At 38.0% G+C, this 26,187-nt stretch overlaps 1 protein-coding gene across 3 annotated transcripts; it reads right to left on the bottom strand.

Moving 5' to 3' along the window:
* Positions 1–44: 44 nt before the first annotated feature.
* LOC101471290 (coiled-coil domain-containing protein 148) lies at positions 45–26,187 on the bottom strand. Of its 3 annotated transcripts, XM_004555390.4 has the most exons (15): positions 26,007–26,187; positions 23,967–24,055; positions 23,435–23,556; positions 19,139–19,242; positions 17,845–17,936; positions 17,594–17,745; positions 15,358–15,453; positions 14,656–14,828; positions 13,984–14,122; positions 10,736–10,942; positions 5,642–5,782; positions 4,063–4,181; positions 1,622–1,739; positions 1,303–1,437; positions 45–777 (listed from the first exon to the last, which is right to left on the bottom strand). In XM_004555390.4, exons 2-15 carry the CDS (start codon positions 24,019–24,021, stop codon positions 634–636), a joined length of 1,797 nt encoding a protein of 598 aa, XP_004555447.2. In that variant the 5' UTR covers positions 24,022–24,055; positions 26,007–26,187; the 3' UTR covers positions 45–633. The 3 variants fall into 3 exon arrangements, with proteins under 3 accessions (XP_004555447.2, XP_076731166.1, XP_076731167.1); XM_076875051.1 differs by lacking the exons at positions 23,967–24,055; positions 26,007–26,187 and adding an exon at positions 23,775–23,916; XM_076875052.1 differs by lacking the exons at positions 17,594–17,745; positions 17,845–17,936; positions 19,139–19,242; positions 23,967–24,055; positions 26,007–26,187 and adding an exon at positions 23,775–23,915.

Here is a 26,187-nt window from a genome sequence, read left to right as displayed (position 1 = left end):
ACTTGGAGTCTTTGAATTGTCTTTTTTTTTTTTGGGGGGGGGGGGGGGGGGGGGGGGTGTTTTTTGGCTTTTCAAGCAATAAGTGGTTCTAAAACTGATCTTTGAGGAGCCTCAAGTCATTTTAGAGTGAGAAATAACTATCTGTTGCTACAAAAAGAGATACCAGTGACAGTGGTGAAAAACACCTTCTTACATGCTTTTTTAGAAGAAAATTATTCAGCAATTTTTTTTAGATTAGAACTTCCAGCAGTATATTTTAGTAAATGCGCTATCAAATATTTGAGGATGTTAGTAGCTTCTGCAACACAAGATTTTTTTATGCAAATACAACCCACCCTAAAATGCAGTCCGTGACTAAAGATTGATTTGTCTTTTTCTTTGCTCAACACATCTGCCAGATACTGTATGTATTTCTCATATATAAAATCTACAAGTTAGTAATTGTAATTGTCATTTGGAGGACGATACTGTAGTTAAAAAAAACTACTTTGTAAGAACTGCAGCTGTTGTAAGCACTCTTAATTAAATACCATGAAAGATTCTTACACATGAAGCAAATTCATTATAAGCCATATGTTGTTTAATATTGGGACAAGAGTGGGACTTCATAAGATGACTTAAACAAAAGTTGGGTCAGAATTTAAGTATGGACCTTGTGTCTCGCCGAGGTGGTTTGGGGGGCTCGATGACAGACAGAACCTCTCTGGCATACTGACTCTGGTGTAGACCGACCTCCCGCAGAGCCTGCTCAACCCGCACTCTTGGATCAGACACAATCTGGAAGATAGATTTTTTTTTTTATAAACACAGCTGCTTTATGCAACCTTTGCTGTTTTTAATGGTTCACTACACATTTAATACTTGACATAAGGTTTGATCATTAATTCATCATCATTTGGTGACAGAAGAGAAAAGCATCACAGTCTGACAATCATTAGTCAATACCTATATTACACAATACCCAAATCCTAACCTGTTAAAACAAAACCACACACAGACTCTACAGTTCACTGACTGACTTTGGTGGCCTTGAAATTAAGACTGTTGAGGACAAACACTTTTTGGCCAGCCACCCAGCTTACATAATTTTCCACCAGTGCATGGGTCACTGGTCAGTGTCACCCAAAAGGAACTGAAACTTAAGTGACTTAATGTAACGAAGGAAACGTGAGTGAGGGAGTGAGACGTCATGTAGGCTCAATACATACAGAGCAGAGATAAGAGGACAGGGGCAAATGATCATGCAGCCTTAAAGACTTTGCAAAGAAAGTGGTTAGGAGGGCAGATCCTATCATGTCTCACCTGTGTGTCTGTGTACGTGTTTATACTGTAGAGAGGCTTTTGGAGCTCAAACTCGTTTACATTCAAGTGTCGACACTTCCAAGCCTCTGTGTCTGCCATCATCCTCTCTGGGTCTGCCTCTGCCACCACCCCAACCTTAGAGAAATAAGAAAAATATACACTGGATTTACTAATAATATACAATTGTCTTTTTACTTACTGCCATAAGGTGGCAGTGATGCCTTTACTCAGATAAGGATGAGTCAAGTTTTTTTCCCCTGTGAGTTATTTCCACTGACAGAACTAATCCAAGTGGTTGAAAGACCAGATAATGCTCCACCTGGTTTCTAAGAGCTTCCAGACGATTCTGTCTCTCTTCTTCTTCTCTCTGCCGCTCAAGCTCCCGCGCCTCTCTATCCAGCCGTCGCTGTTGTAGCATATCTGCCCGAAACTGCACCCTAGAGGAAGCAGAAAAGGTGTGGACATCAGACCTAAACAATCCCTTTCTTCCTCTGCCACTGCCACAATCAACATTACATATTGCTCCTGACACAGCAGACCTCCAGGCTGTGGAGGGCTCTACGGTGCTGCCAGAGTGCAGCTCCTCTCCCATCACCTGCTTTTATCTCTGTCTCAGCTCCTCAATGAATCCCTTTCGCATCTGAATTCATTCTCACAGCCAAAGTCAACAACATTATACGGATTCAATGTGAGTGTGTGTCTGCAGAGAAATTAAATGGAAACCACACCACGCAAGAGAATGTTTTTAAAGGCACGTTTTATTTTTCAGCAGCAAGTTAACATTAGTCTGAGACATTAGTTTTCCTGTTGAAAGTTTCCAGTGTGCTCACGTCTGACTGACCCCGCATCACTGATGAGGTGCGACATCTCCAGTGACTCAGCAAGGGTCGAGCATGGAGGTGTTAGAAAGTTGCAAATATTCAGAGAAAGTACTTGTAATGCTACATTGTGGCTCAGGGGGTTGGGAAGCGTATCTGTAACCGGAAGGTCTCCGGTTCGATCCCCGGGCTCTCTGTCCTGGTCGTTGTGTCCTTGGGCAAGACACTTTACCCTACTGGTGTTGGCCAGAGGGGCCGATGGCGCAATATGGCAGCCTCGCTTCTGTCAGTCTGCCCCAGGGCAGCTGTGGCTACAACTGTAGCTTATCTCCACCAGTGTGTGAGAGTGAATGAATAGTGGCATTGTAAAGCGCTTTGGGTGCCTTGAAAAGCGCTATATAAATCCAATCCATTATTATTATCAGAGCATTCTTTTCATTTAAGAAACTACAATCAGCCGTGATTTCTGATTAATACTATGTTTTTCATTTAGCAGTACATATTCCTGTGTATTCAGTAAATATTTTATGATTGATATACACTAATACATTATATATACCTGTTCAACAGCTGATTAACACAAACATCTAATCAGCTACTCACATGAGTTACAGCTACATGTCTACATTTAGGTATGCAGACACGGTGAAGATGACCTGCTGAGGTTTAAAGGAATCATCAGAATGGGAAAGGCCACTGATTTAAGTGACTTTGAACATGGCATTGCTCTTGGTGCCAGATGGGATGTCTGAGTATTTGAGAAACTGCTGATGGGCTTGGATTTGTCCACACAACTATAGAATTTACAGAGAATGGTCTGAAAATGAGAAAATACGCAGTAAGTGCCAGTTCTCTGGGAGAAAATGCCTTGTTAATGCCAGAGGTGAGAGGAGAATGGCAAAGCTGCTTTTGAGCTCATAGTAATGCATCATCAACCCAAATAACCACTCCCTGGCATAAAGGTATGCAGAAGAGCATCTCTGAATGCAAACACACATTGAAAGAGGAAGCAGATGAACTACAGCAACAGAAGAACACACTGAGTGCCTCTCCTTTTACTAAGAACATGAACCTGAGGCTATAATTTGGACTGGCTCACCAAAATGGAGTTCACTGTACTCAATTGGCCGACATAATCAACAGATATCAATCCAATAGAAGACACTTAGGATGTGGTGGAACAAAGGATTCACATTATAGATGTGCAGCCAACTAGTCTGCAGCAACTGTGTGACGCTAACTTATTGATATGGACCAAAATCTCTAAGAATGCGTCCAGCACTTTGTTAAATCTATGCCATAAAGAATTAACAAAGTTCTGAAGGTAAAAAAAGCGGTTCAACCCAGGTACAGAAAAAAGTGTACCTAATACAAAGTGACCACAGAGTGTATGTATAAATATTATATACATATAATTTCTTCTTTACATAGGATAAGACTATGTAAAGAAGAAAAAATATAGACACTGTATTCTTAAGTTTTGTGTCCATGAAAGTTCCAAAGTGTATTATTTAATTAGTCAATGAAAAGACTGACTAATGATACATGATACAAATGAAGGTGAAATGGTAATAATTTCCTGTTAATACTCTTGAGTGAACTCTGTCACTCACTGCTTACAATGGAAATTATGTAAAAATAATTTAGTAACTGTATTTGTTCAAAGTGCTTCACATAATAATAAAATGCAGCATGCTAGATTCCACTTTTTACTCGAATGTATTTTTCAAATAGACATAGGTCACTTGTAAATTTTGGACAACACTGTGAATTCCTGTGAGTGATCGCCCAAATTGCACGCATAAAGTGGCTGACTAAAAACATGTCATGGCTGTTTTCTGAATTACTCAATTCAGAAATTCTAAGGGTTCTGAGCTGCCTTTAACAACCTTGATGCACTTGGCAGCGCTGAAAACTCAAGGTCCCATGGTGCAACACTCACCTCTCCTTATCTCGCTTTGCCTGTTCTTCCATGACGCTTCTTAGATTAGCAAGCCTCTCTTGATCCCTCTGCTCCAGCACTTCTCTCCTCTTCTGCTGCTTTAAATAAAACTGTCTGACCTGGGGGAAAAAAATCAACAAAGACTAAAACTGAACAAGAACAGTGGCTACACTTCCACTAAGTTGACTCCCACGGAAACTCTTAGGATCATCATGTCCTATTGATTGAGACAGAGCAGGAATCAGATAAGTGTAAATAGAGAGAATGAGATGATATTTCAACGTCTGCCAGACTATTGTGCTAAATTATATGGAATCCAATGAGGCCTAAATGTTCTCATTAATCAGAATGTCTCAGGTTGCCTATACTCGCCTAGCAGACCCCTGAGGAGAAATTTAATTAAACAGTCAGACATACACACACACACACACACACACATATTCTGGTCTGTCGTACCTGTGGGTTCAATAACTAAAGTGAATAATCAAAATACCCATGTAATTATATCCACAGTGTGCTTTCAATTTGATATCCATGCATGCCCACAATTAAATCATTCAGATTCTGGAGCCATAAATGGCAAGAAATTTGAACGCAGTGAATTTTAAAAAAAAACCAAAAACCCTGCCATGGCGGAATTATTCTTTTATTTTATTCATTCATAAAGTCCTTAAATATAATGCTTTTTTATTTACCCAAAGAAACTCTATGGCATTTCTAGTACTTCTAAAAGAAAGAGACAATTACTTTCAGCGGTTGTTTTGTAGGCATTCAGTGATATTTCATTCCTTGAGAAGTCATTCATACACTCATCTGTTCATACACATGAAAAGGTTTTAGAACGAGCGCACATACAAAATGATTTGATGCTTTCAATACTGTACTGAAAGCATCAAAAAGCATGAAAGCATGAAATCAATACTGTAAACACTCATCTAAACCTAAACTAATCCCCATTGTCTTCTACATAGTTGTCCCTTGTTTTTGATTGGATGTTTGCATGTTAGTGGATGGAACGCACCGCATAAGAATTCATACTCATTTTATCCCAAAAGAACAATTAAAGTTGGCCTTTCACTTCCACATTTTTATTCTTGGCCTTTGCTGGGGCAGTGTTGCATGAGTCACAGTTCAAAGAAGTTCCTCTTTAACACACATATGGTCTTGTGTCTGATGCTCAGTTCATCCTGTGTACTGTCTTAAAAAAGCTACTTTTAGCTCCTCCTTCCTGAAAGCTGGCCATAGTAGCAAACTTCTCCTGATTGGCTGCCCTTCACAAACAGCAGAGTTGTGTGCCTGAGATGACCATATCAAGGATCTCTGCTCTTATTGTTATGATACAGTTCAACAGTAGAACAAAAATATCTAAAGCTTTGAGCTTTTGGCTTTAAGGAATTACTCGCACAAAACACTAACCAACCAAAAGGTAGCATTTATCATCTAGAAAAATGCTTGCTTTAATAAAATATATAATATAAGCTAAGGTGAAACATGCAAAAGTATAGACATTAATAAGCAAATGTCCCAGGATTTAACAAACCTATAACGACATTTGTTATAAGGGTGGAGAAGTGTTTACTGTTTCTTTCTGCTGCAACCTGATGGCGGCGTCCTTCTCTCGCTCCCTCTTTAACCTCGCCTCTTCTTCCTCTTGTTGTCTGGCTGCTATTGCTGCCTCAAGCTTTGCTACCTCCTCCTGCTGGGCTCGCCACTGCTGCAACTACAAATACACATGCAGACACACATAAGGGATGAAGGAGAAAAGAAAAAGGCAGATTCTTGTCTATTAGCAACTGTTTGGAAAGAATTACTCAGACGGAGACAACCAGCTGCCAAATTGTGGCACGAACTCCAGAGGAGGTGCCAAAATTGCTTTTCACACTTTTCTAGATCCCCCTCAGGCCCCTCTAAACAATGAATCATAAAGAAAACCCTTGCGTTTGAGGCCTACACTAAAACAAAACGTATCCTAGTGAGGAGAATGGCATCCTCATTCTGCAATTTAGATTAATTATATTTACACAGAAGCTCCTCAAGTTAAAAATGTAGAGATTTTTCAAGTTTTAGCTGAGAAAAAAAAGAAAATCAATAGCAATCCTCAGTCACCCAGCTAGATATTTGGAAAGAGACTGTCTTAACTTTTCAAACACACACATAGCCACAAACATTTGCTGGGGAATGAGTGACAGGTTTGTTATGCAGCAGCCTCTCTGTGGCATGCCGGGTATTGAAGTGTTGAATACTGACCAGGCACACATTATCACCAGCAATATCATCAAGTTAATCATACATGATGTCTGCCTGAGAGAAAGCAGCAGCTGTGAGATTGAGAGAAGAATTTAAACACTCCAGCCTCTAATCCACTTCTATTTAGCAGTGCTAAAGATGGAAATACAATATGGTTATTCTTTAGAAAACTCTCGCAAATACAATTAAAATTATTTCCTGCAGATGTTTTGAGTTCTCAGTATTACTGAACCTGGAGAAGTAAGAAAATATTTATTTATTTTTGCTTCTGGACACTTTTTTAAAGTTAACTTTTCTTTTTTTTAAATTAGTACCAGGGTCTCTACTATCCTGGCATGTACTTTCCTCTTCCTCATCTTCATTCTTGCCTCATAGCTATGTGCGCACTTGCTATTTAAACAGTTTCCATTATTGCTTTGTTTAGTACAATCCTGTGGTTGTGAACGGTCACAGTAATAATTTGAATAACTTCTGGTGTTCACATAATCAAACGCTTAAACCCATGCAAAAAAACAAATAAATAAATCATTTAAAAAATGAAATTTTGGCATATTCTGACAAGTTACCCAATATAACTTTAGTGGGCATATTTTCTCAGCAAAACAAGTACACATAATTAAACTATCCATCAAGTTCAATCAGTCAAAATAAGATACCTGCAAAATGTATAGAAAATCATATAGGCAGGTGTGTAGGGAGTACATATATTTTGATACACTCAGGTCACACAACAATGAAATGTTTCTTTAAAAACTCCAAGATTCCCAGTGTCTGAATGTGTTTTGTAAGACTTCTTGTTTAGGCAGGAATGAAGAGGCATTTTAGGTAGCACAAAGAGAATAAAATGGTCATTATGTACAGTCTACAGTAATTTGTCACTGGAATCTCATTTTCTGTGAATTCAAATGGAAATGGGAAACCATCCTTTTTCATGGTAGCACAAAAAAGACTGCAGAGACGTCAGAATAACAAAAGAATGATAGTCTTTTTATCGGAGCACTGCAGCTGGCTCAAAGCTTTTGTTAATATCACTGTACAGTTAAATGTCTTTTGTCAGCCGGCATTGCAGCAGCCATCATAACTTTCTATTGCAAGTTATTTAATATATATAACAGCTGATGGAAGCAGATTAGGCTTTAAAAAAATCAAAAACCATAAAATCATCAGCGCTGTAAATTACTGCAACAAACAGAAGCGAGAATAGCATTACTCCTTATTATGCGGGAACACTCTGCTGAGTGACGTTAATGATACATGAAATTTACAGAATCTTTTAAGGGACAAGAGCTGAAGTCCATTACAAGATGACAAAAATAAAACTATGCAATTATTGTTGTCTTTTTACACCCAAGACAATGAACATTTTCCTGAGTTCCATAACAGGTACATCACTGTGCAAAGGAAAAATTATAGACATATGCGTAATTAACTCCTCAGAGAGTTGTCAGCTGAGCCACTGTGGAGCCCACACACTGTCTCAACTCCACAGTTGTTTTCATCTGGCCACCAGAGAGACTCGGCAGCCACTAAATGACTGACTCGATGACAGGCGATCTCCTCACACAGAGCCTAGAGAATATCCTGATTACTGTAGGAAGACCACATAAATAATGTGGCCATAAGTTAATCTATAACAGTGATGTTTGTTTGGTAAAGTACTCTGGAGATAAGGTGGGAGGGTGGAGAGAAAAAAAAAAGAGTGCTGGCTATAAAAGAAAACCTCCGGTTTTGTGAAATCTTTCTTTTTTGTTTGTAGTGCCGCTTGTCCTTTGGCCTGCTCATCCCTTTCCCACCTGAGCATGTTGCAACAATCTGTCATCCCTCCAGGCTTTATTTACTCATGTGGAAAAAAAACACAATCACTCATCAAATATGCCTGGGAGCGAGATATAAGTGGGAGGTAAAATGAAAGCAAGGACACAATAAAAGGCCGGAATTAACAGTAACACAGAGAACAATACGAGCTAATTACAAGAGCCAGAACAAACGGATGGTGATTTGAAAAGAAGAGTCTGTCTTTCAGTGATAAAATGGAACGATTGTGAGCTGGGTCTCATGCATGTAATGTTGACTAGTTATCTTAAATATCTTTTTATTTTAAAACAACCACAGCTTCTACAATTTCACGTCTGGAGCGCTTTCTGAAACTGCTATATGATCAGTAATCTCATCTGAGTGCATACATATGAGTTTAGATTGTCTTCTGTGGCATCCTTGCCCCTTCTAGAACAGAAGAGTTCAAGCAAACTCTAAAATCAATTACCCTTGATTTCTTCCCACTGCACCATTCCCTGAAGAGTGTCTGAGTGGGATGGCAGCACACAACCTCACTCACTATAATGAGGTCAGAATCAGACCGGCACTAACCAAAAACTGTCCTGTGTATGCTCTCATCTGAACCCACTGAGAAGACGAGATGTGGAAACCCAAGGAAGAAAACGTAACAAGTAGGCACTTACTCTACCGCCTTAACCAAAAAGTACCATCACTATAATCTTTCTTTTATAATTCTTTTTCACAGTAAGCTGTTTCCAAAGGGTCTGTTGTCTTTTTTGAAACTGTGCTTTTCATCCTTTTCCATCAGATTACCCCTATATGGAAAAAAACAATTGTATTGTTAAAAAAAAAACACAAAAAAAAAACCCAGGATGGACTGCTCTTGAATTATAGATCATGTTGACCGTTAGCCCTCCATAAAATATACATTTTGATTCATTCATTTATTTATATTATACTGCCAGCTCCAATATGCAAGTTTCTGCTACCATATTTTCCTACACAGTACACTAAATACAACAGGGATGACTCACAGTAGAGTCAGGGGAGTTGTTTGGATCAGAGGGAGCAGCTGCAGAAACCAAAGCATTAAAGAGGCAGACGCATCGGAAGGAGAATCCATCTTGCCTCGCTGCAGTGTCACTGCGCAGTGATGATAAAGGCGGTGGAAAGAAAGACTGAATGAAAACAAGACACCATCTGAGCCTCCACGCAAACTCAAATATGTGCACATCCACTACTTAAATTACACTCCATAAGAAAAAAATAATAACCTATTGACAGTCAGTCTTCAATTCCCCAACTTTTGCTTTAAGTTTAGGATAATGCACTTTAAGACATATCAAGTATATGGTCATATATAAAGTTGCACTACTATTTAGAAAGTAAAATAAAAAAATTGGGAGGTTTTGTTTGTTTTTGAGAATGTACTATCTTTCAAACTTTTGTATAGAAAACATTTCAACTCTTCAGTGTGACACAAATGTGAAAAATAATCTACTGGCAGGTAGCAGAAGGAAAGGAGTGGAGATCGTTATTCACAGCGCTACAAGAATATAGACTTTTTTTTAAGACCGATACAATCTTTGGTGATTTACAAACCTGATATTTTGGCCGATATTTTCTTATATTGTTTTTCCCCCATAATATTTGGTAACTGTAGCGATTTATGAGTCCTAACTAGGATGATATGAAAACGTTGTTTAAAAATAATCTTGAAAGTTGCAGAGTGCCCTAAGAGCCTGGACAAATTATGCAACATCCACATTCATAGAACAGAGAGTTTCTTCCATCTCTTCTTTTACTTTTTTAATTTTCATTTATCAGTTTTAAATGCCAATACCGATATAAAGGCAAATACCAATTATCGGGCAATACACCACCCTCGCCAATATATATTGGCTGGGCTCTAGTTATTAACTATATATTGTGGTTGTTAGGATCAGGATCAGTCTCGTAACAACTTTCGAAACAAGATACCAAAATTGTGGTAATATAGAGTTAAAAACACTGAAAACAGAAAGAATTAATTCATGCCAAGAGGGAAGAATTCACAGATCTGTACAGAAAACAATCCTAGAACTTTGCATCTGCAAACCAACAGCAGAAAAACAACCTCTGTGGTGTTTTTTTGACAAAATGAGATTCGGTGTTGTCGGCTCCCACCAGCCCTACCTCATACATCAGTGTCTTATCCAAACAGCCACAGGACATAAGCAACTTGGTGCTATATCAACACCACATGGATTTGTTCACATGAGTAACTTGTTTGTTGTGCGAATGTGAACTAGCACCCCTCGGAGACAGCAACATCATGTTTGCAAGACCATTCTTATTAGCTTGTTTGCATTCACAGCCCATCCCAAGTGGCAGCTAAAGCAAGAGATGCTGTCAGGCAGCCTGGCGTAATATACAGCCTCATCAGCAGATATACTGTACACAAGCAGGCAATCTGCTCCCTCAAACTTAACACTATCACAGCTGCACATGAGATAGCTTGAAAGGAATATAGGAAAAAAATGTTATGTTAACTATATAGCATATACTGAATATATATGAGGAAAACGTATATTCTGGCACCATAAGTAGATTTCAGTGTATCTCAAAAATGCAACAACTGAAGACTCAAAGGTATAAAAGAGGCACTAACTTTTTCTCTGAGATGCAAGTAAACGTTCTGCTGGTTCTGGCGGTCTCTGTGTAGCTCCAGCTCCTCCTGGTGGGCATGTTTTGCCTCCTGCAGTGTGACCTGGGCTCGGGCCAGGAGTTCTTCATGGTCTCGCTGCCACTGCTGGGGCACTGCTCTTAGCTGCGCCTGGGTGAAGCGCTGCAAGTCCCACACATATTCATGCTCCAGCTGGAAGAAGAATGAGAATGGACTGTGTACTGTTTGTATGTTTAACTGTACAGATGTATCAGGCACAATTATAAACAGAGTCAGAAAAAAAACCTGGAAGATGACACTGTGATCATAGTGCTTCAAAACTAAAGCACCACAGCCCAAACGGCAACTCTGATATATTATGCATCGTGTTGCACCAAATTAACAATATGCTAATGGCAAACCAAAAACTTCCCTTTGTTACTACATTCTACAATAATGGCAGCAGGACCATAGGGACAAGTCTGTGTCAGATCTAACTCTGCTGGTGTATAAAATGGTCTCTCTCTCTCCTGGCTGTGAAATGTCCTACAGGAAAACAGTTCCTTTCTGTGTGAGGGCTGCCTGTAGCTATTCATCATTGTGTCAGCGCTCACAGAGGCTGCACCACTTGGCTGCTTCATTGGAACCAAGGGAATGATATTCATCTATGGGCTAATAGTGGCTAACTGACGGTGGGAAGGCATTAGACGGCTGAATGGTTTTATTGAAAATGAGTGAGCTGACAGACCTGCCAACGGAACAGAAGCGCCAGAGGCAGTCAAGCAAATCCTGTTTATTAATACACAACTTTAGAACTTGAGGAAAAGCCCCCCACCTGCTTTGTTCTTCCCTTTCTCTTTTTGCCCCTGCCTTTACTGTGGTTTGAAGTAAAGACTAAGCATGAGCCTTTGAGATATGTGCATATATGTTTGCATGCTTGTGCACAGGCTTGGGTGCACTTCAGCCATTGCACTCACAGTTTGTGTGGATGTATCCACAGCACTGTGCCTGCAGTATACACTTAGAGTGTAACACCACCTAGTTCAGCTGCTGCATTTACATTTCCTCTGCAGAGTAAGGTTTCCTGGAGGAGAATGTGAAATAAATAATGGCCATATAAACTCAGAAGTACAAAGAGGTATGAATAATTTTTACTATTAGCATGGAATATTATTATTACTATTATATTAATATTATGAAATCCTGCTGATTCTCTGCTGGTACAAAGATAATAGACATTTAATTGCCCCATCCAGCAGAGGGAGATGTCCACTTATAGCTGGCTGGAGTACAACCACCTGATTGTGAAAGTGACATGCTGGTTTTACTTTAGGTCACCCAAAAATACAAGAAATTACCATATACAGATTAAAGTGACACTTTTCTGAGATAGGGATAGCCACTTGGATATCAACTGAAGGCTATGGATAAACTACTGCAAGATATGATATATTTAAAATATCTCGAGGTTAAAAGAGAAAAGTAATAAACCTTCTACACTTCCCCTATTTTCCTTCGGATATTTTTCTACAGGATCAGAGGAAGAAAAAGAAGAACTGCAAGAAATTGCAAACATTTAGGCTGCTTTTATCACCAAGGCTCTTCAATTGTTACATACCACAAACCATTTGTCTCACACCTTCTATTCAGCTAAAATATGACTGACAAAAGCAACAGAAAATGACGCTATCATCCTAAAATGACTGCACAGAGATCAAATTTAACGGCAGGTGAGCAGAATACCATAGCTCAAACAAGAACAGGCTTCAATGCTCTAAAGTGAAAAACAACATAAGAAACATTAGGGCTAAGATGCTGACTCCATAGAAATATAATTAAATTGTGATTAAAACGCTAACTATAGAATTTCCAAGTCACCAATTTGTCTGGAGTGCTAATGGGATTTCGTGTACAAATACACGCAAAATATCACAAATCACACACATCCCAGTCACAATTCATGTTTTCACTGGAAATGCACACAGGCAGAGCTGAGTTCAGCTAGGGGGACCATTTTACTAGTTTGCTGGATATAATCAAAGACATACTTGTTCGGTTGATTTCATTTAGATATCAGATAGAGAAACAGCCAAAAACTCTGAATAAAATCAAGATTTCTTTTTTCCACATGCTGATAGCAGAATTGCATTTGTGAGTGTAATCAGAGAGGTTTCAGCAAATCAATCTATAGTTCTCACTGATTATCCTATGCACGCAAGCCAGTCTAATTATGACTAATAGCTGAATTAGTCCAACTCTGGGAATGTTTCTGGGTGAGGGGCATGGAGAAAGACATCTCTCCTCCTTGCAAGACTCCCCTAAGGCTGAACGATCACAGCTCTAAATGCAGCACCCAGCTGGAACTGATATGAGGACAGGTCTCTGGGTGATGGTGAGGACGGAGAGAGGGTCTGGCGGTTGTCATGGTGATGCTAGGCGGTGGCGTGAGCAAATTGTCCACAGTGGGTGACATGGCATATCCTGCAGCGTGCTGAGCAGATCATTGTCCAGGCTTATCTATGTGTCTCACTGCTGGGTTCAGGGTACTAAGCTACATTGATCAGGGAGCTTGGGACTCACACTGTGGGGCTGCTTCTCACAGGGGAGTAAAGTACATTTTTAGATGGGTGTGTGGGAAAGTTAATGCCTTAATTTATGGTAAATGCATGTAAGAGAGCATGTATGTGTGTGTTTTGTGTGTAGTAAAGAAAAAAGAAATAATAATAAAATGATGCTTGGTGGAAAGTGACCAATCATTCAAACCTGGGGACCAATTTACCCAAAGATACATTTTAGGCTTGAGCAAGGCACGTGATGCTCAGTTGTTCTGTGGTCAGCACACCAGACTGTGGTTGCACAGGTTGGCTTCAAGGAGTGACTCTAACTGTATGAGGAGGAACAAGACTTCTTTTCAAAGGTGATCATTGCTTCACCAGATTAATTACATTATACTACAACTATTTATTTATTTTATTTTATTTTTGACTTCTGCTGCTATTAATGTTATGCCACTACTATTCTAGTTAATAAAATGTCATAGAATAGTGTAAAAACCAAAAATATACTCAATTTACTCTCATAACTTGTAGAAAATTAATGCAAAATGTCTTTACATATGAAAATATCAACCATCAAATTTTGTACATTTAGAGATTTTTACCTATTTCCTGATTAGAACAATAGCTGGCTTTTCTGTTTGTCCATTTATAAATAAATTTAACAATTAATTCAGATTTTTCCCCTAAAGTACTTACCAGCTCTTGTCTACTTTTCCCAGGAAAGAATCTCAACAGCATATCCATGCAGAGGGCTCTGTGGTTGGGTATGTCATGAGTATACCTAGACACTGTGAACGTAAAGTGTTCATGATCGTGCTCACACCAGCCACAGAACCTGAAACAATTTCAACACAAACAGTACATGATCAGAAAGGAAAGCACTGCAACAGATAAGCAACACTACAAAATTGTCTTTCTCTACCTTCATTTGACTGCATTGCATTTTCATATAGTACATGCAGATAAAAAGCAGTACTGTGTAACAATAATATAAAAGCAGCTGTATGTAAATAAAAATCGAGCTCTGAAGTAGCTTGGAGATATTGATATAATCACTCTCCTGGTGAGAAATACGTATTTAAAAGGTTGTTTCTGCAGAGTGAAGTGACTATGCATCTATATGATTTTAATATCCTGTTGAGTTCTTAATCTTTCATCTTGATCTGTCCAGTTACAGCAGAGCTCTGCTCCCGCATGTAATTATCTAAATGAAAGGCTGAAGATCATTAAAAGCCTATTTCAGCCACCTATTTCACGTTAGCGGTAAAAACCAGCGATATATTTCATCCAGCAATGCGTAAAAACATTGAATTATGCAAATAAGGGGAAAAAAGCAAAGCTTAAATCTTCAGACATCTTCAGACATACCTGTCTGTCCTTTGCAGTTGTTCTTGGAGGCTCTGCAGCCTGCTCTGGTATCTCTCTGATAGGGAGTGAAAGGCTTCGATCAGTGAGTCCTTCAGCTCTGGATAAGGGCAGTCTGAATTCAAAACCTCTTCTGGAATGTTCACCAAATTATCTGAAGCACTAGTGAGATATTTCTGTGAAGGACAATATGGCAATCCTTGAGGTTGCCTATAGACTTTTTATGTGCTTGATATATACAGTTTTACATAAAAGTTTGGGATAATCATATATTTTGACTGACATTTGAAATTAATACAAGCAAACACAACCCCTCAAGCAGGGGTTCAAAAATTAATGCTGTGGACGGGTGTTTGGAGAAAACAGGGAGAAGCATTTCCTAAAACAAACATCTTGCTAACTGTTAAGCATACTGGTGAAAATATTCAGCTTTGTGTTCTAAATATCAACATGTTGGATGCATATCTCAGTAGTCAGTTATATAAGCAGAACTGTAAAGAGGTTACTGAAGAATAGAACGATGACCCAATAAACGTCTAACTTAGTTCAAAATAAATAAACAAAATATTCAGATGGAGCAAACTTTGGCATTCCCTGCATAATGAAATGTTAATTTCCTCTCACGACACACTGTAGCACTCACTTATTAAGGTGAAGAATATGCTATTATCGACAATGGAAATTTCTCTGCATAAAATAACAAACCTCCAGGCCAAGGCCTACAATCTCTCTCTCCAGGTCCAGATACTCTTCATCAAAGTTTGCAATAATGTCATCTTGTTGTGCTTTGACAAAGTTTATCTGTTGGTACAAGAATGAAAACATAAAAAATGTATTAAATACAGTGTTAGAAAACAAACATGCCAGTTTGACCTTTTGTTGTCAAGAAAAAACAAAATGGTAAAACAGAACTACAAATCTTGCTCTGGCTACCTTGGAAGTCCTCTGCCACAAACAACTCTCTCTCAAGATATTTATATATATTTTCTTTCGGTCATCTAAATTTATGAACTTCTGATAGACTGCTGCAATAATAGAAAATCACTAATTAGGCCTATTAAAACTGTAAGAGCCTAATTAAAAGGAGTAGTTAGATCTAAGGTAATGTTTAAGAAATATTAAGCTGTGAAGTGTTATTTGGAAGCAAAGAATACAAATATGATGTAGCTGATCCTGATCCTGATTGTATTAATATACTGTTATGACTTGTTATATTGGTAGACAATATCACCCAATGAACACCTACCTAGTGAACAACCAAACAATAAGGCATTTGAAAAGGAGAAGGAAATAGACATCAAATTCAAAGAGCTACCCATGCTCTGAATACTGACAAATGTTTTGTGAAAAGAGAGTTTATACATGTCTCCTATAAAAAACGAACTAAACACCAGGATTCAATAGCTCGTAGAACCACCTTTAGCAGCAACAATCTGAAGTAAATTAAAGTAATCCTTTTCTGTATGACTGCGTCGGTCTCTCGTGTCATTGTGAAGGAATTCTGGCTCACTCTTTTTTACAATGTTGATTCAGTTCCTTGAGGTTTGCAGTCATTTGTCATGCCACAGCATTTCAGTGGGGTTGAGAACTGGACTGCAATTTGACTGCGTGGGCCACTGCAGCGCCTTGACTCTTTTCTTTCTCAGCCAGTCTGTTGGACATTTGCTGCTGTGCCTGGGATTATTGTTTTGTTCCATGACCAAATTTCAGCCAAGCTTTAGATGCCTTACATTTGACTCTAGTATACTTTGGTATGCAAAGGATTTTATCTTCAACCCGGTGACTGCAAGGTGCCAGGGTCCCATAGTTGCAAACCATGCGCTGAAATGCTGTGTTTGGTTTTCACTAAATGTGGCTCTGTGCATTATTGCCAAATATCTCCGCTGTGGTCTCATCTGTCTAAAGTACACTCTTCTACAAGTCTTGTGTTTTGTTCAGATGCAACTGTGTAAACCTAAGTTTGCTGCCAAGTTCTTTTTGGAAGAGAAGAAGAGGCTTTCCACTGGCAGCCTTCCAAACAGGACATACTTGTTCAGTCTAATTGTACTGTCATGAACTTTAATATTTAATATGCTAACAGAGACCTGTTAGCATGTTAGCAAGACCTGCTTCAGACTACCAAACTGCCAAAACTTCTGCATTTATAAAGGTGCTCACTTTTATCGATGACACCTGGCTGCTACTTACCCTCTTAATTCCTGTGGAAGCAGTCAGGGTAAACTAAGTTTTTCATAACACTGCATAAGTTAAAAAAAACAAACAAAAAACCAAAACCCAGATAACTGTAAATATTTTTTAAACATTTATCAGCCAACACCATCATTTTTGGTATGCAGGAAATGACTTGAGGACAGGAATGCTCAAATGTGCCATGAATTGAGATGGGCTATTGCATGTTGAAAATGCAAAGCCCTCCCAAAAATGTAAAAATATACAGTACATTATTGATATCAAGGTAGCAGTATTAGTAGAAACATTCAAAAAAGGAAGAGATCTTAGTGTACACTTCATTCCCAGTAAGGTGTTTCTGAGACCCGGCTAACTCCTTAATCTCACGATTCATCTCTAGACCCAGCAAAAGCCTCTCAGAGTCACAGACAGAATTTATGTCTTTAGGGTCCACAGATATCTAACAAACAACAGCTTCATGGACAGCATATACTGCTGGGCACAAGGTAAGATCACTGTGTGAAAGTAAGAGATTGTAAACTTCTGTGGAGGAGCTGGATGGGCTATTTTGGTCTGGTACCTGCAGAGAGTTTCCGCTGATTAGATTTGCTTTTGAAGACTTGAAGTGTATAGACAGGAAAAAATACTGCCACTTTTTTTCTTTTTTCCCCCAATCAAGGACATATGTTGCAAAACACTCTTTTATACATGTATATATATATGGCTGGTCTTTATCAAAATCACTAAGCCCTTATTCCATATCTCACAATACCTGTTGTATCACTTGTTCCCAGTTTGATGGATGTGCAGAGAGCTGCTGATGTTGTACTTCACCCAGTCTGAAGACCAGGTCATCCCTGAGCTGATAAATAGGCTGCACAGAGTTTATCCTGAATGCCTCAATTTCCCTCTCAAGAAACAGTTCTAAAACCCGAAAACACACAGGTATACACATTAGCAGTGCACTGCTTAAACAGCAAGGTGATGGTGACACAAATGCACATAAAAAATGTAGTTGTTTACCATATTCTTGAAGAGAGAAGATGGCACTGTCCGTTATATTGTTTGGCCTGATCTGCTTTATAAAATAATGGATGTCATTTTCAGCTTTCTCTCTGTTGGAGAGAACAAATGCATTCTATTAAATGCAAACATATCCATTAATTTAAATGACAAATAATGAACTCATTTTAAACCTAAGCATAAATGATATAATTATGCAAAATGGCCTGTTTCAGAATAAGAGACTTTATTTATTTATCTATTGATGCAAGCATCACTGTAATGCAGTACCTAATAAACATGGAGTTAATGTCAGCTTCCTAACGTTATGGAGTGCTCTGTAGCTTAATCTATAAAACTATATGACAACTTATTGATCTGAATTTGTACAAGCGGCCATGACCTGAAAGGTAGCTGCTAATTATACATAACGGTGTAAAAAGTATATATTTTACCCTTAAATGAGTAAAATAAAAAAAGCATGTTCTTTGCATTTGGCTTACAACAATTCCACATTTAGAGATGGCCATAAGAAGGTGAAAACTTTTTTTCATCTATCTCACACACACACACAGAGTATTACAGACTTCGCTGGTGGACTTTCTCCAAAAGTTTGACAAAAGTTAGGGGTAGGATGTCTTGTTGCTGTGAGCAGCTTCATACTGAAATGACCCACAGAGAGAGCTACAATAATTATTTGTTTCTTGCTAACATGGTTGAGATGGTTGCAAAAAGGAACAAGTAACCATAGAGATATACTTTCCTGTTTGCTTGTTTGAATCCCAAGGTACTTTAACTAGATATGTGTGGAGAGAGATGCAAGCAGTGGCACCATCCTTATGACTAGGCTCATTACTGAGGATAACGCTTGTGTACATCATTAACCTTGGGTGGCTCAGACATAGTCATTATGCAGCCAAACAAGCTGCACCCCAGAGCTAGTGCTGCCCTTCTCACTTCACAAGACATGACACTGCTGGGGCCCCCAGTCCCACACTTCTGCCTCAACCCACAGAGGAACACTTTTCCTCCATTTAGTATACCCCTCTGTCTCTGCATGGCTATAACCACCCACTTCTCTCTGTTAATTTAATGTCATGGAGTCAGAAAATCAGCTTAAATATCCTCTCTTCATTTTTTCTCGGACACATTTTTTGTTTCATCTTTTTTGTGTGTCCAGTTTATTCATTTATTTATTTTTTCATGCATGTTCCTGGCTAGGCATAATGGGGCTTAAGTGGAATGGTTGCATGGTGTAATAGCAGATTCAGAAAACTGCAGCAGATAATGACAGGGAGTAATAGGGGGCTCTTACTCAGCCTTTTGCAGCCTGAGGCACTCTGTGCTCCACACCTGTCTGTGCTGCCGTAATATGGAGCTCTCCTTGGTTGCCTTGGCTGCACAGCGAGTCTTGTGAACCTATAAGATGGGTCACAAGGCAGTTAAATGCAAAGCAGGAATAAACAGTTTTCCTGGAAGCACAACATGCATTTGGCTGGAGTGCTTGCTTTTAAATGCACTTTAACTAGGAACATTTATTTCCGCCTACAATTAACTTCATCCGGAGAGATCTCTATGCGCAGTGCTTTAACGCATCAAATGTCTAGACCATTTTGAATGAAGCACAAAGCATATTGTGCACATAGTTTATACATACATCATAATGTTGCAAAGAATGTGAAATACGCAGTATTCTTATGGTTGAAAGCATTTAATCCATTTAAAGGCATGCTTCAGTTTTTATTAGCATTATTAAATCTTTGAGTGACTCATAATTCAGCTGGAACAGTGTCACTATTAATGCAAAAAAACAAAATAAACTGGAAAAAATTTGATGAAACACAAATGATACACATTAGGCATGTTAATAGGAGAAACGGGGGAGGTAGCAGTCTTAATCTGTCATCACTTGTGGGTTCCCCCCCATAAACCCTCTTTAAAGCACTCCGTTAGAGCACCTTTAGCATAGCAACGCATTGTCTTATCAGTGTTTTTTTTCACAAAATATAATCTCACAAAACCAAAACATGGTTGCAAGTAATTTCCAGATGAGCAGTGATTAAAATGATTTGGGTATACATTCAAATGCTGTGTCTATGTGTTCAGAGGGGATTGCTGTTTTTGGATATGTTTTGCTAATGCTCATTTTATAGTAAGTCAATCTACAGTGCTCAGTTGGATTTTAGTGCAGCACTGAAATAAAAAAGGCCAAACTGCTGATATTCCATGCCTCTTCCAGGCAGTGTATTATAGGTAATTTTAATTTGCACTGGCTGTCTAATAACTCATTTGGACTGCAAAAACTGTGCCTGGAGCAAAAATTACATCACCTCATTTGTAGTCTCACTCTGCCAAATAAAACTAATCCATTAATATCTACTCTTATTAGCATTATAATAGCCATTAAATTGGTTAGCTTCCCAATCAGTTTTTAGGTAAAGGCACTTAAAACATTTTAGTGAACATTATTGTTTGCTTAAACCTAACCAAAGGAAAATTGAGGTCTTTAATTCTCATATTTAAAGTTTTTCTCACACCACATTATACATTTTCATGCATTTAACAACATTTCCTTCCATTTAATTCTTAACCCATACCAATCTTATTTTTATGCCTCTGTTAAACAAAATGTATGGCATTTTAAAAATCGCTGACATAACACTTCCTGGCTTCCAGACGGAAAATGTAAAAAAATGTATAAAATATTCAAAGGTCTGCCTGGATTACATGCCACCTTGCAAGACCCATACGAAATACCTGGATAAAAAAAATTGAAAATGGTTATTTTCAAGTCAGAAGACCATAATACCGTCGGAAAATCAACTCTGTACTTGACCTAGAATATTCTGTGTAAATCCATGGCTCACCCTTCATACATTTCTCACGTTTCCATAGATCTTTCCACAATAGGCTCCTTGACTTGTCATAAAAGAAAAAAGATTTTATGTTACTAATAACATAAAAGAGGATTTTCTTCTAACTCTGGTTCATTCTTTCTCTACTTTCTGTGAAACAAACATGTAGTAGTTCTTCATGTGCAATGAAAAGTTGCACTACTTCAAGAAAAAAAATGAGGCCATTTTCAATTTGAAAGCAGCAACACATTTCTAAAAAAGTTGGGCCAGAGCCATGTTTAGCGATCTCCTCTTTGTGTAACAACAGTATGTAAACATCTGAGGAGACCAGCTGCTGGACTTCTGGGAGAGGAATGTTGTTCCATTCTTGTCTGACGTAGGATTCTTGCTGCTCAACAGTTCTATATCTGCTTTGTCATATTTTTCATTTAATGATGTGCCAAATGATTTTAATTGGTGAAAGTTCTGGACTGCAGACAGGCCTGTTCAGCACCCTGACTCTTCTGCTACGAAGTAATGCTCTTGTAATAGATGTTGGATTGATGTGCCCCATATCATCAGGAACTGAGAGCTGATAACAAGCTGGATGATCCCTCTCTTTAGTCCAGAGGATGAAGGATGTTTTTGAAAAGCATTTCATATTTAGATTTGTCTGACCACAGAGCAGTTTAACACTTAATTCAGTCCATTTCAAATAAGCTTTAGGCCAGAGAAGACACTGCCCTGTCTGAATCATGTTACACATGGCTTGTTCTTTGCATCACAGAGTTTTAACGTGTCTTTGTGGATGACATGCTGAACTGCATTCACAGGCAGTGATTTCTATTCCTTTGCCCATGCAGAGACTTCCATGGTAGAATCATGGCTGTTTTTAATGCAGCGATGCACGTCACAGGCATCCAGTATTAATCTTCAACCTAGTCACTTGTGTACAGAGATTTGTTCTCTGAATCTTTCGGTAATACTATGTACTGTAGATGACAAGCTGTTTACATTTTATGGAATTCTTCCACAATTAGTAGACACAAATTTTTTTTCCCAGATTGGTGAACTTCAACCCATCTTTACTTCTGAGAAACTTTGACTCTCTAAGATCTCTTTTTATCCTCTGACCTGTTACTGACCTGTTGCCAAGTAACCTAATATTTTTCATGAAATACTAAAATGTCATATTTTCTATCTTCTGTTATTATTCTGTTTTATGTGATTTATAAATCATTCCATTCTGTTTTTATTTATATTTTACACAGTGTCTTAAATTCTCTATAATAGGGTTTGTATATTCAGCTCGTAGACATCCACATGAACAATGTAAAAATAGTTGTATGAGGACATTTAATTTCCTTTCATACACAATGAGTCTTTTTCAGTTTGAAGGATTTAAACTTAAACCACAGGTATTGTTATAAGCCATGTCTCATTCTTTTTTCAACTTCTCCCTTCAGGTGTTGCCACCCTATCCTCTGCATCACACCAATTATCTGCGTGTCCTTTCTCACTACATCCATTAACCTTCGCTTTTTCCTAATACATGCACTATCACTCTTCTACCCATGGCCAAACCATCTCAACCTTGCCCCTTTTACTTTGTCTCCAAATCAGCTCCATCCTGAGCAGTCCCTCTGATATACCCTTTCCTTATGCATTTTTCATTCTTTATTGCTCCTTTTAATACATTTTGAAATACAAATCATCAATGAAATGTCATACATGAGTAAAGGATCAATAACTTTGCAATCACACAAAGGGGATTCTCCCGCAATATTGGAGACATGGAATCTGTCAGTTATGCATTTTCTTATAATATAATGTGTTTCAGCAAAAACACGTAAACATTAATATAGGTGAATCAGTAGGGAAAATGTAGCAATATTATGCCCATTTGTTGGATGTCTACCTGTAATCAAAACAGTACTGAAAAAAATATGTTTCCCACTCCTTTTTTTAGTGTTTACATACACACATATCTGTATATTGGGTAACACAGTGCACAGAGTGTAGTATAGAGCTGCCAAGTGTTTACTGTCTACTAATGCTGCCAGTCCATTTATAGAAAGCAAAAATGATCCCATGCTTGAGGCTACTCATGGTAATTTATTTACCCCTATCACATCACCAATATGAGATGTTCAAAAAGCCTGCTTTTTCAGGAGGGCCAATATGAACATAGCCTCTCTTATCTAAGTTATCCAGAGCACAGGGTTGAAGAAGCCATGGGCTATCACGATGATGCTAGAAGGCTTCTGACACAATTTACTAATTAAAACAACACAGGTCTAACAGCCTAATCTCCAGTGCCCCTAGCATTAACTTTTTGATCAGCTCATAATCATGTGACTATGAACTTCAAACAGTGTGGTGGGAAAAACCACAGGAAGCCAAATGAATATTCACAGAAATGCCATTCTGTATGGCAGTGATATTACTGCTCTCTTTCATGTTGTTGGACAAACTACAAGAATTATGCAATGTCTATTTTATGCTAAATGAAATCCTTTTACAGCGTGTGGCATATATGAAAGAGTGGGAAAAGGTAAACACACACACATGCACGCACACAGATATTGCACTTTTTACTACTACTGAGGACATGCTATTTAGTTAACACTTCCTTTGATGTATAATGAGTGGTTTTATTCCACATACTCCTTTATTTGCTGCTGAATCAACGTGTTATTAAATGCAACAGGACTTTATTTTAGGAAAACACAGCTTTTTTTATTAGCACAAGGATTATAGTGCTAAGAAAAGGTTACCTTTTGTCCAATTAGATCAGTCTCCTGGCGTTTGGCATCAACAATCGCTAGTAGTCTTTTATATTCTGCCGGCTTGTATTTTGAGCTGCCAAGACCATTTTTCATTCGCACTGTCAGTTTTTCTGCATGGATGAAAACAGATGATATGGATGAATTAGGATCACTGGAATTCTTGAAAATCTCATCACTTTTAATGTCTGAAGTAAAAACTTTATGCTGACTTCAGCAAAAAAAAGGTTAGACAGAGGAGCAGCACCAGTTAAGCTCTAATGGATTGTATGTGTAATAAAGAAATGATTGCACAGGAGGAGGGGGATAGCAGAGACAAACTGTGTCAGACGTTTTTTTTCAGTGCTTCGGCTTGACTCAAGGAAGCAGGTGGATAAACACAAGCTGTGCCTGTGACAAAAACAACAGACTTGAAAGGCACCTGGAGAATTCGACATGAGGGCTTCAGGTCAAACCGGTTCAACAGTTCAGTAGACCACTATGTCAGAAGCCAGAATATTCCAGCCATTTTTCACTCACTTACCAACATCTTCCGTTTTAATGCTCGTTATGAATGTTTGTAGATCCTTTCCACTCATCACTGTGGAGCTTTATCTTCATGCACCAGAGTACCTTCAAAATAAATACATTAATTATTGCGCTGCAAACACATGCACAGCTTTGTTGCCTACAAAAAAAAAAGTTTGGTGTGACATTGTTTAAAATGCTAGTTAACATCAACAAGTTTTAGTGTACTGCAGCCAGTGTGTGTGTGATATACTGCTGGAATGTTTTTTTTTCTTTTTTGCCTTTGTTTTGGATTAAGCTTGGAAAGATTTTCGCACAGGATTCATCTCCTTTCAAATGCATGGTGTGTGAAGAGATGGGATGAACTATGCAGGAATTAATTTTTTTATGATAGGAGGGAAAACAGATGCGCTGTTCTGAATCCTTTTCTATTTTTTGCCCATGTCTCCATTACATATAGACTTAAATACCAATTTTAAGGACAGCAAAATTATTATTTTTTCCATTTCAACACCAAATGGCAAGCCAAGGTTAGGATTCAAGACATAGGTCATTCTAGAAATGTCAATTTTTCTGTCCCTGGCTTTTACTACACTTAAAAACCACTTTATTTACAATTTATTTCCATGTTAAATTTGAATATTTTTTCCTTCCTCATCCATTAAATTCACAATATCTGTTTTTTTAATTAAATTATATAGAAGAACAGGCACCACCACAGCGTTTGTCCCCACAGTGGAGTATGGTGGGTAAAGGCTGTGTTTTTTTTGTTATATGTTTTGCATATAAGTTTTTGCATCAAATCAATCAGATATGTTAAAAATATGATGACTGTGACAAAATGAAGCAAAATGTGAAATAAATATTGTAAGATATATAAAGACAGTCATGGTCCCTTAAAACTGTGTCACTGGTGTTATGAGAAACGTTTATTATTTTGAAACAAAACATCCCAATAATGACATCACTTGACTTACTATCACAGATTTCCTGAAGCACTATAAAGAAATGGTCATGATGAGACCAGTGTCTCTTTTCATTTATCAGATTTTTTTCTGTTTTATCTTGTAATTTCATAAGAAGCTTTTAGTTGAAGTCACTAATACGACACAGTTAGGAAATTGTTAAAGAAAAACAAAAACAAAAACAACAGAATATAAATAGATAAAATGACATAATTTGGTGAGTATAAGATGACTGACATCATGTGTGCGCATAGTAAAGCGCTATATAAATACAGGCCATTTACCATTTACCATGTGGTTTGATGCTTGCAGCATCTATTTTGTAAAAAGCATTTTCCATGAAAACTGTCACTGCTGTTACCTTCCTTATGGGTAACATTAGACCCCTGAGATAATAATTTTACATCCACTGAAATTTGGTACAGGTACAGGTTAAGATATAAAGAATGGCATTGTCACTCGTTTTAAGTGTTCTTTATATGCTTTCATTTGATTTTATTGCTAATAAATGGCTTTGCAAATATCATACATTGACGCTTTGAACAAACGCTTTGAAATAATAAAATATTATCTTATGATTTTTGCATTATCATTGCATTATTCTAAATAATAATTAATAGAAGCCCCCCAAATTTGCATAATGAGTAAGATAACACCAGTGACGAAAAGGTGGCACGTGGGGTAAATGTACAAAAGAAATATTTTTTTAAAAATCATTAGGTTGTCTTTTTTTTTTTTTTTTTTTTTTTTTTTGCTGTTAAAACTATGGCCATACAACTAACCTAAATATTTTCCAAGCCAAGCTCTGTTAATTTACTTTACCGACTTTTACCAATTGTTATATTACTTAATTAAACTAGAAAACGCTTAACTTTATCATTGTCATAGCTGCTACTGCTATAGTTTAGCGACAGTACTTAGGTAGAACTTATGCTCAACCTCACAAAAAAAACACATAAAAAAAACAAGTGAACCAAAGGTTTCCTACAAGACCAAGCTCAAACTACACCTACAATAAAGTTACACACAACAATTAGCGATTATTTGCGTTGTAAACTAAGTATATATACCCGACGAGCCACCTAGCTTACCTTGTTCTCTCCCTTCTATAGTGTATGGGTTGACAAAACAGGTAACCAAGGTAACTATCATCTTCTCAGTCATTGGTTAATTTAACAACGCGTACCTCTTCGGGAACGCCCCCGTATTCGCTTCGCAACCAATCAGGAGTGCACATCGGTTTCCCACATTCCCGCTGACGTCATGCACGCT

This window comes from Maylandia zebra, linkage group LG16, assembly GCF_041146795.1.
Source record: "Maylandia zebra isolate NMK-2024a linkage group LG16, Mzebra_GT3a, whole genome shotgun sequence".
Lineage (NCBI taxonomy): Eukaryota > Metazoa > Chordata > Actinopteri > Cichliformes > Cichlidae > Maylandia > Maylandia zebra.
The sequence above is the reverse complement of the archived record's forward strand: the minus strand, read 5'-3'. Positions and strand labels throughout refer to the sequence as shown.

Bases quoted from the DNA above. Each gene is read 5' to 3' on its own strand.
- LOC101471290 (XM_076875051.1), bottom strand. From the start codon at position 23,880: ATGTCGAATTCTCCAGGTGCCTTTCAAGTCTGTTGTTTTTGTCACAGG. The intron at 17,937-19,138 runs GTAAGAGCCCCC...TCTCTCCAACAG, and splicing joins CTCAGGCTGCAAAAGGCTGA to AGAGAAAGCTGAAAATGACA. The intron at 1,438-1,621 runs GTGGAGCATTAT...TATTTCTCTAAG, and splicing joins TGGAAGCTCTTAGAAACCAG to GTTGGGGTGGTGGCAGAGGC.